Raw genomic sequence first — 9767 nt, forward strand, 5'->3', positions numbered from 1 at the left:
GGAAGCTGGGGAGGAGGGGGAGCCAAGCCAGGGGCAGTGAAGGGTGACGGGTGGGGGCACCAGGAGCCCTGGAGCTGGGCTGACCCCCCGCACCGCCACCCCCACCCCCATTCCCTTGGGTGCCTGGCAGGGCCGCAGTCCGTCCCTGCTGGTCCCTCTCTCCAGCCCTGGGCCGGCCCCTCCTACAGCTGCACGGTGACTCCGGGAACACTCACATCCGGCCCCCTTGGGACCAGAGGGTGTCTGCCTATGTTTACGGCCCTGCCCTACAGGGGCCTCTGCTGTTGGGGCTGCTACAGCTGTCTGGGGAGGCAGGCTGGTGGGGCTGGCTCATCCTAGACCTCCTAGAGCCTGGGGTGAGAGTGAGGGAACTGCACCCCCCTCCTCCCCACCTGCAGGTGAGCTTGGCCTGACCCCCAGCTTGGGTTGGGAACTGTCCAAATCACTGCAGGAACCCTGTCAGCAACGGCAGTTTGAGTAATGGAGCCCATGGGACCAGATGGAGGAAGAGTGTGTGGAGAAGGTGAGGACTATTGATGGAATAAAAGCCAGAGTGGGCTGGGGCAGGGCTCTGAGAGCTCTTGGAAGGGGTCTGTAAGCCTTTTTACCCCCAGGCAGGGCAGGGGGCTGTTTAGCCCCCCGACTCTTGGCTCATCTAGCTACTCCCAGAGCACAAACCAGGGGCAGGGTAGACAGTTCGGGTTGCTGTGTGCCTTGTCTGCAGACATTCCAGTGAGGAGAGAAACCATCCAGCGACTGGAACAGGAGGTCTGATGTCGAGTGACTAGAGGTGGGTGCCTTCTGGTGGAATGTGGACCCCAGCCTGCATTTCTGCCTCCCCAGGTCTTTGGATCTCCCTCTCCAGTTTATGCCTGGGCAGTTCCGGTTTCTCACCTTAGTAACCATAGGTCACTGTTGAGTCCCAAGTTCCAGTCAGCCAACCAAGAAAACTGTCGGGACACCACCAGCTGCACTAGCTAACTCATTATATCCAGAGTCTCCAGTAAGCGCCCTTGTATCAGTGAGCTTTGCTCCGTGCAGTGAGGTCCGCTCTCACTGGCCTAACACCCTGAGAATCCACTCCCATGCGGCTTCTTGAGTGTTGACTGTACATCTGTCTGCAGGTCTTGCCCTTCTGTGTAAGAGCTGTTCCCTTCTGGGTCGCCTGAGCACCCGCTCCCCGGAGCGTGCTGAGGCTTGACCTGTGGCACTTGTGGGTCTAGTGACAGCAGGGGGCGCTTGTGGTAAGTCTCAAGAAAAGCAGGTCTCCCTTTCAAGGCATTTGCCCCAGGGGAGGTCATGGCCGGGCTTTCAAGAGCAGGATCGCAGGTGGTCTCCCCACATTGTTAGGGAAGGCTTCCAGGAGCTTGGGGGTTCGAGGTCATCTCTTTCCTCTGGGTCCAACCAGATGATCTGACTCCAGGTTTCTGGATCCCACCATGTACCAGTCAGCACCCTCACTACCACCAGACAAGAAACTTGTCCAGACTGGGGAATTCAAGTGTCATAACTCAGCAACCCACAAACCTAAACACTGGGTTGTATTTTCAGCAGTATCTGTGAGCAATAACTTTGGTCGGGGGGAAATGCTGTCATGGGAGCTTGCCAATTCCGAGGCGGGTGACTGAGCTGGGCACTTGAGGGAATCTGCCCAACCCTATCTTTAGAGCTGTCATTACTGCCAGTGTCAACGCCCAGCAGCCACAGGGCCCCCCAGGGCACGTGGCACCTCACTGGCACCTCATCACAACCCCAGGCGGTAACATTTTTGTGATGCTGCTGCATGCCTTGGATTGTTATTTTTTTAATTTTTATTTTATACTGGAGTATTCCCAGGTAGCTCAGTGGTTTAAAAAAAAACAAAAAAAACCTGCCTGCCAATGCAGGAGACCTACGTTTGATCCCTGGGTTGGGAAGATTCCCTGGAGGAGGAAATGGCAACCCACTCGTCTTCTTGCCTGGAGAATCCCATGGACAGAGGAGCCTGGTGAGCTACAGTCCTTGGGTACACAAAGAGTTGGATACGACTGAGTGTCTAAACAACAATAGTTGATTAACAGTGTGTTAGTTTCAGGTGTACAGTAAAGTGATTCATGTATATGTTCGCTATTTCTCAAATTCGTTTCCCATTACAGAACGTGAAGCAGAGTTCGCTGTGTTATACATAAGGTCTTTGTTGGTTATTTAGCCTACTTTTTGTTTGGCCCCTCTTAGTTCCCCAGCCAGGGGTTGAACGTGTGCCTGAGAGGGAACAGGCAGGAAGGCCAGAGGTTCCCAAGCAGCAGGAGGAAATAAACTGCAAGTGGCAGACGTCCTGCCTTGAGCCAACCAGTGTTTTTCTTGTGGAAATGTTTTTTAAACTATGTATTTGCTTTAGAATTTGCCTTTCTTCAAAATGGTTCCACCCAAGACTAACTTTTTTTCTTTTCTCAAACCTTGGGCTGATAATGGCTCAACAAACCAGTATTCCTATCAATTGTTTTATGGCTGGGGGATGCCATCCTATCTATTGTGGGAGAGGTCTAGTGAAACTCCCTCAGCCTTGAGGTGTCTCTCTTATCTGATTAGTAGCTTTCTAACAGATATAAAACACCTTGCTAAAAACTAGCAAGGGGGCACTCTTTCTGTCCTCTTCTGATGTCAGTGTCAGAAGCTTTCCCTATCTCTATACTTGAATAAAACTTTGTTACACAAAAAGTTCCCCAAGCAGTCAAGCCTCATCTCTGACCCCAGATTGAAATCCTCTCCTCCGGAGGTCACGGATCCCGGTGAAACACACAGCTCACAGCAGCCACCTTTCATGCCATTAGTAGAGGAAGCACAGTCCTAACCACTGGACCACCAAGGAACTCCGTCTGTTTTAAATATAGCAGCATGTGCATGTCAATCCCAAACTCCCAGGCTATCTCCTCTCCTTCCCCCAGTAGCCATAGGTTTTTCTCTAAGTCTATGAGTTTTTGAAGTTCATTTGTATCATTAAAAAAAAATTCTACATATAAGTGATATATTTTTCTCTGTCAGACTTACTTCACTTAATATGATAATCTCCCGGTCAATCCATGCTGTTGCAAATGGCATTACTTCATTCTTTTTCACGGCTGAGTAGTATTCACTATGTATCACATATACCCCCTACATCTTTGTTACCCATTCATCTTGTTAATGGCATTTAGGCCATGGATTTCTAATATTTCATTTCCTACTGTCAAGGAGCTCAGCAGTGGACTCAAGCCAAAGGCACCATTATCCATTCATCCTGTTGATGACATTAAGGCCATGGATTTCTCATGTCTCATTTCCCACTGCCAAGGAGCTCAGTAGTGCAATCAAGCCAAAGGCAGGAACAAACCAACCCCCAAATCCTGTCTTTGTGAATTTATCTCTGGGAACACTCCAGATGCCAAGGCTCTTATCAGTCTGGATCCAGTCTAGAGAGAGAAGCCACACAGTAATTTGAACAGGGAAAGTTTAATATAGAGAATCAATGACTTTAACAGCAAAGTGAAGTAAGGAGGGGATTCATTGGTAAGGGGCCCTGGGAGTTACTGGAAATCCACCTTCAGGGGTATGGTGGAGAGGCATTCAGAGAGACACCTCAGTGGAGGCTGTCCTGTGCAGGGTTGGGGGTGGAGGGCGCCAGGGGAAGCTGCTGACCACCTGATTCACCTCAGCAGATGCGGGGAGCCCTGCACCACCATGCGCTGCAGGGCAGCTGAGCAAGCACCCCTGAGCAGAGCCACAAAGCAAAAGCCTTTCCTCCCTTGAGGAACATCTCTCGGGCGCCCTCTACTGGCAACCCTTATCAGGCCAGTTAGCAAAGGAGAATACTTCAAAGGCCCAGATCAATTTACACAGAGCAAACCACGTTGAATTTGGAGCTGAGCGTCACTAAGGAGAACGCTATGGGACGCCCCACATGTAGTGGATATGGACCAGGGATACTGCAGCCCGCAGTGAGCCGAGTCGTCCCACACAGGGAAGAACCAGCCCTGTAGAATGCCAGTAGTGCCCCCTGGCAGGAAACAGGAGCACATGCAAGTGGGATAATCCGACTTCTGACAGAAGTCAAGAGAAGTTTCTTGCCAGAGAAGTGGGCACGGTACGGGGCAACCACAGGGGAGAGTGCAGCTCCCCGGGGCTACTTCCAGCCAGGGGCCCTTACCTCCCCTAGGATAGAGAAGGGGGCTCCTGAAACTGGGAAGGAGAAGCATGTGGAGAGGGCTACCTGACAAGCTGAGAGGAGCTGTGAGCTTCAGGCTGGGTGCAGCCAGCCAGAGCACCCCGGTGGTGGAGAACCAATGTCCCAACCTCAGGCTCTCCTCCCCTCACCCCAGCCCGACCCCCCAAGTTGAGTGAGCCCAACAGAACCAGAAGGATGAGCTGTTGGGCGCTCAGCACAGCCTGGCAGAGACCTTGCTTGATGGGGAGGGGCCGAAGGCCAGGCGGGGATGGGGCTGCTGGCCGCGTCCCGGGACTGCTCCTCTGGCCCCACCTTGAGGCCCTGTGCCCAGTCAGCCCCCAGAACCTCACAGTGGGGCAGCATCTCCTCCACCAAGATCTGAGTGAGGCCCGGGTTGGACACAGCAGGAAGGTCGGAGATATCCAGCCTGCGGAGGTTCCTGAGAGGAGGCAAGATGGGGGGGTGGGGGTGGGGTCACATGTAAGGATGGCATCTGTGTGTGTGAGTGTGGGGGGTGTACCTGCCCCCATGCTGACCCCCAGCTTTCAAATAAAATCTTTGCTCAAGTACATGAGACCCACTGTGTTCATTACAAACTGCACACCTCTGGCTCCTGCTGTCCCACAACAGTGTAAATATCTTGTAATTTCATTCATACAAAAAGGCAGGAAGACTAAGAGTCTTCCCACCCTCCCAGAGGTTCACTGCGCAGCTCATCTATGCTGACCCACCACCAGCTCTAGGTCTGTCCAGGAGGCAGGGATGGGGGTACTGCCCTCCCCTGGTCTGGGGCCCAGCCTGAGTTGAGGTCTCACTGGAGGTGGTGGAGGCAGGCGAGGCCCCGTTCAGAGATGCGGGGGCAGCCGGCTAGGGAGAGCTCCTGCAGTGAGTCGGCCAGCTGGTAGAGGCGGCCGAGACACCAGTCATCCACGTGGGGACAGCGCCGCAGCGACAGGGACTGGAGCTCCTTCAGGGCCACTGCAGGGGGCAGAGGGAGGATGGCACTGACGGCCCTTCTGGAGCCCACCACGAAAGGGCAGAGCCTGGTCCGTCTCCACCTCATCCCGCCCCACCCCACTCACAGAGGTTGTCCAGGCCTTGGTAGTTGATGGCACAACCACTGGCATCCACAGCCTCCACGGGCACCTCCTGGAGCTTCCGGAACTCGAGAGAGGAAAGGCCTTGCTCATTCGCCCGCATCCACTCCCTGTCCCGAAACCTGGGAGAGAGCGAGTGTCAGCAGGGTCCCGCAACCTTCCAACCTCTTAATAACACTCCTAGCACCATATCAGAGAACCTGCTGCACTCACTATACACCAGGCCCTGCGCTAAGGGCTTTACATGCCTGGTCTTATTGGGTCCCCTGACAACCCCATCAAAGATGGAGAGTTTGGCCAATTTTACATACCTGGAAGCTGAGGGTGTAAGAAATTATGGATATTAACATGAGAAAAAAGAGCTATGAGACAAGAATCCTTGGAGATGGGTGAATGTTGAGATATTTACAGACAGGTATACCATTTCTAAGGAAGGTGCTGGAGAAAGTGCTCAAAACAAGTGAAAATCTTAATCGGAACCAAGAGGAAGGCTAGATGAAGCCTATGTGAATTGTGTTTTCAAAAAAGAAGGAAAATAAAGGGGGAAAACGAGGAGGAGGAGGGGGAAGGAAGAAAGAAAATATGCACCAGTGCTGACTGAGCACATGTGCTACGTTGGCCTGTGACCCATGACAAGTGTCCAGACTGCAAAGTGTCTCTGAATCTTTACAGCACACCTTGTAGGTTAGACATGACCACCATCCCATTTTACAGATGACAAAACTGAAGCTCAGGAACAAGTCCCCAGCTACATGGCCAGGAACGGGCAGAGACCAGAGTGTGCAGAGAAGCCAGTCGGACTGACATGAGCCCATCCGACGGATGAGCCCCAGGCTTAGAAAGTGGCTCTCCTGCCTCCCCCACCCCCACCCCCCATTCTGACACCTTTGCCGTCATACTTGACTGCGCCTCCCTGCTTCAAGACGAAATAGGCCCCTGCGACGTAGGGGCCGTATCGCTCCTTGATGTAGGTGAAGGACCTGCCGGGAGAAGAGTAGCCGAGGGTGAGCCTTAAAGCACCACACCCCTTGCCAGGCCCCGGTGCTGCTGAGAGGGTCACAGTCCACAGCACGGGACTGAGATATGCAGGCAGACTGAGTCAGATGGCAAATATTTACTGGGCGCCTCTGAAGTGCTGGGCACTAGGGGACAGTGTGACCAAGGCGGATCACTGTCCCTGCCCCTGCAGAGTTATTTCACAGGGGAAACAGATAACCGCCAAGTTAAGAACAAATCGCAGAGTAGCAATTCCGTGATGAAGTTAATACCGAGGGAACAGACTAGGAGTGGCTCGGGTAGGGATGGCGGATGGAGGTGAGTGATTTGGTTTGCGTGTTGGAGGAGGCAAAACTTGAGAGATCTGAATGAGAGAGGGATTGCAGAGGTCAGGGTCAGAGTCTGCCAGGCCAAGGGAAAAGCCAGTTGCAAAGACTCAGAGGCTCAAATTAAGATGAACAAATGGCAATAAGGATGCCAGGCTGGGAGAGGTGAGTGGGTGTCCCTGGTAGAGGTCTCAAAGCTCAGTAAGGGGCCAGATTTTCGGCCTTGGAGTTTGGCTTTTATTCTAGTTGCAGTCGGAAACCATAAGAGGGTTTTAAGCAAAGTGGTAATGTTATCCATCTTCCTTTCGTAAGAGTCCTCTGGCTGCTGTGTAGACTGTAACAGGGGCCAAAAGGTGACTGACAGGAGACAACTGCAGTCATCCAACCATAAAATAAAAGGGTTCCCAGCAGGCTACAGACAGGTGACAATTGGTCAAATTTAGGATATTCTGGTATTTTATTGATGGACTGGATGTGGAGGAAAGGGAAGCAGACAGGAATGAGGGATAACTCCTTGGAATGTGGTCTGAACAACGGATGGGCAATAGTGCCACTGACTGGGATGGGGAAGGCTTGGGGGTGAGAGGCTGTTTTAGGGGAAACCAAGGTTTGCTGTTAGCCATGTGAGGTCTGAAGTGCCAGCTAGACCTCCAAGAGGAGAGAGTGGTCAATGGATTGCCTCTATGAGCTGGAGGGTTTGGGAAGCATGTGGGCTGGAGATGAAGAGACACGTGGGCACGGCTCCCACTGGAAGCCCTAGGGCTTCCTGGAGTGGCAAGGGCAGGGCAGGCAGACCTGGGAGGCCTGGACAGCAGGGCTGAGCAGGCCATGGGTTCTCACCGATTTTTCTTTTGCACCTTCAACACCTGCTTCCGGAGAAGGTACTCCCTCACAGCCTCCACGTCATAGAAGTGGTCAGTCAGGAACTGGAGCAGCGTCCTCCCTTTCTTCTGACTGCCCTCCGGGTCCACTGCCTTGCTCAGGCCACGGATGCCGCTGGTACCCCTGTTCCATACCGGGGCCACTAGCCGCAGGGACTGGGGAGGAGAGGGGAGGAGGAGCTGAACCCAGAGCCTCCTGCGAGACACACAGACAGATTCCCCGGTTTTTCCTCCCAAATTTTCCCTCCTCAGTGCTTCCCTGCTGATTTCTCTTCTAGGACCTTCCAGTTCTTTGGACTCTGCAAAATTTCCCCAGAATTTCCCCAAGTTCTTTCTTTTAATCCATCTTCAATTTTCTTTGGGACTTCCCTGGTGGTCCAGTGATTAAGAATCTGCCTGCCAATGCAGGGGACATGGGTTCGATCCCTGGTTTGGGAAGCTCCTACGTGCTGCGGAGCAACTAAGCCCGTGTGCCACAACTACTGAGCCCACTTGACCTAGAGCCTGTGTTCCGCAACAGGAGAAGCCACTGCAATGAGAAACCAGTGCACCACAGCTAAAGTAGCTCCTGCCTGTCACAACTGGAGAAAGCTTGCACACAGCAACCAAGACCTAGCGCTGCCAAAAAACTTTATCTTTGATTTGGCCAAAGGGTCTTCTGGTTTTCCTAAATTCTCCCCCTAACTTCCCCCAAGCCCTTAGTCTCTCACCAAACCTCTATTATCTGAACTCTTAATGTACTACAAATTCTCCCCTTTATTTTATCCACTTCCCACCAGAGTTTTCCTAAATAAGGCATTCCTTTCCCCAAAATATGACAATTTTTAAAAAAACTTTATTTTTGGCTATGCTGAGTCTTTGTTGCTGTGCAGGCTTTCTCTAGTTTCTGTGAGGGGCGGGGGGCTACTCTTCCATTCCCGTGTGCGGGCTTCTGATGGGCTGTGACTTCTGTTGCTGAGAAATGGGGTCTAGGGTGCTTTACCACTAAGCCACCAGGGAAGCTCCCAAATATAATCTTAATTTCTCTCCCAACCATCCTTAACTTACCTCTTGAAGCTCCCAAACTCTCTTCAAGTTCCCCTCCAAAGTTTTCTCTTAACCTGCTTCAGTTTCTCTTTTTCCTTTAACCAAATTCTCCCAATAGTTTTGCCCACATACTTATTTTCCTTAAAATTCCTTTTAAGCTCCCAACCTTACTCTAATTTTCCTAGGCCCATTCCTTGATTTTGCCGAATTCTTCCTAAATTCTTTCCACAATATTGCAAATTCTCCCCTTAATTTTCCCTAGATCTTTTCCCTTGGAATTCCCAAATTCAACTCTTGGGTTTTCCATCAAAATTTCTAACTATTCCATGAGTTTCCCTCACCTTTGGTCTCCTACTCTTGGACCTCAAACCTCAGTTTTTCTGCCAATTTCTTCCAAACCCTTATCCTTTGCAGGTCCCACTATAGCCCGCCCCTAGACTCCCAGTGCCCGTCGGATCCTTCCCTCTGATTGGTCTGGCGCACTTTCTCAGTCGGCACGCCCTGCTTCCCCATTGGTTTCTCTCCTTCGCTGCCTGTGACCCGCACCGATCCTTCCCGGCCCCCCGGACGACCACACGTCTCCGCGCCCAGAGCGAGGTTTAGCGGGAGAGAGCCCCTGCTCCTTCTCGCTCCTTGTCCGCTGGGCGCCGAGAGAGGTCCTGAAGGCAGAGACAGCAGAGCGCACACTAATTTGGGGTGCTCTAAAAGCTTCGGTCACCTACCGCCCTGGGCGCCGCCATCTTGCTAGGATTGTGTAACCGGAAGGGGCTCATCTTATCCAACCCGCCGGCTCTCTTATGACCACGCCCCCTCCGTTTTCCTGCGCTCCTCTGAAAGGGCTTCCGTGGTGGCTCAGTCGATGAAGGATCCGCCTGCAATACGGGAAACTCGGGGTCGATCCCTGGGTCGGCGAGATCCCCTGGGGAAGGGAATGACAACCCACTCCAGTATTCTTGCCTGGGGAATTCCATAACAGAGAAGCCTGGAGGACTATTGTCTTTTACCGTCCACGGAGTCCCTAAGAGTTGGATATGACTGAGCAAATAACATTTAAAAAATTTTTTTTATCGAAGGTTAATTGCTTTCCAAAATTTTGTTGTTTTCTGTCAAACTTCAGTATGAATCAACCATAGGTATACATGTATCCCCTCCCTTATGAACCTCCGTCAAATCTCCCTCCCCATCCCACCCCTCCAGGTTGATGCAGAGCCCCTGTTTGAGTTTCCTGAGCCATACGGCAAATTCTCCGTTGGCTATCTAT

The 9767-nt window shown here is 52.2% G+C and overlaps 1 protein-coding gene and 1 long non-coding RNA gene across 3 annotated transcripts; one reads left to right on the forward strand and one right to left on the reverse strand.

Annotated features, from left to right (window-relative positions):
* The first annotated feature begins 38 nt into the window (after nt 1-38).
* On the forward strand, nt 39-3003 carry LOC139177120 (uncharacterized). The gene is made up of 2 exons (XR_011561563.1): nt 39-1244; nt 1887-3003. It is a non-coding gene; the product is annotated as an uncharacterized lncRNA (long non-coding RNA).
* Nucleotides 3004-3452: 449 nt separating this feature from the next.
* Nucleotides 3453-9289, reverse strand: DMAC2 (distal membrane arm assembly component 2). Of its 2 annotated transcripts, XM_070771077.1 has the most exons (6): nt 9229-9289; nt 7440-7636; nt 6177-6257; nt 5263-5399; nt 4996-5158; nt 3453-4619 (listed from the first exon to the last, which is right to left on the reverse strand). In XM_070771077.1, exons 1-6 carry the CDS (start codon nt 9277-9279, stop codon nt 4310-4312), a joined length of 939 nt encoding a protein of 312 aa, XP_070627178.1. In that variant the 5' UTR covers nt 9280-9289; the 3' UTR covers nt 3453-4309. The 2 variants fall into 2 exon arrangements, with proteins under 2 accessions (XP_070627178.1, XP_070627179.1); XM_070771078.1 differs by lacking the exon at nt 6177-6257.
* Between the last annotated feature and the right edge of the window lie 478 nt (nt 9290-9767).

This window comes from Bos indicus, chromosome 18, assembly GCF_029378745.1.
Source record: "Bos indicus isolate NIAB-ARS_2022 breed Sahiwal x Tharparkar chromosome 18, NIAB-ARS_B.indTharparkar_mat_pri_1.0, whole genome shotgun sequence".
NCBI lineage: Eukaryota > Metazoa > Chordata > Mammalia > Artiodactyla > Bovidae > Bos > Bos indicus.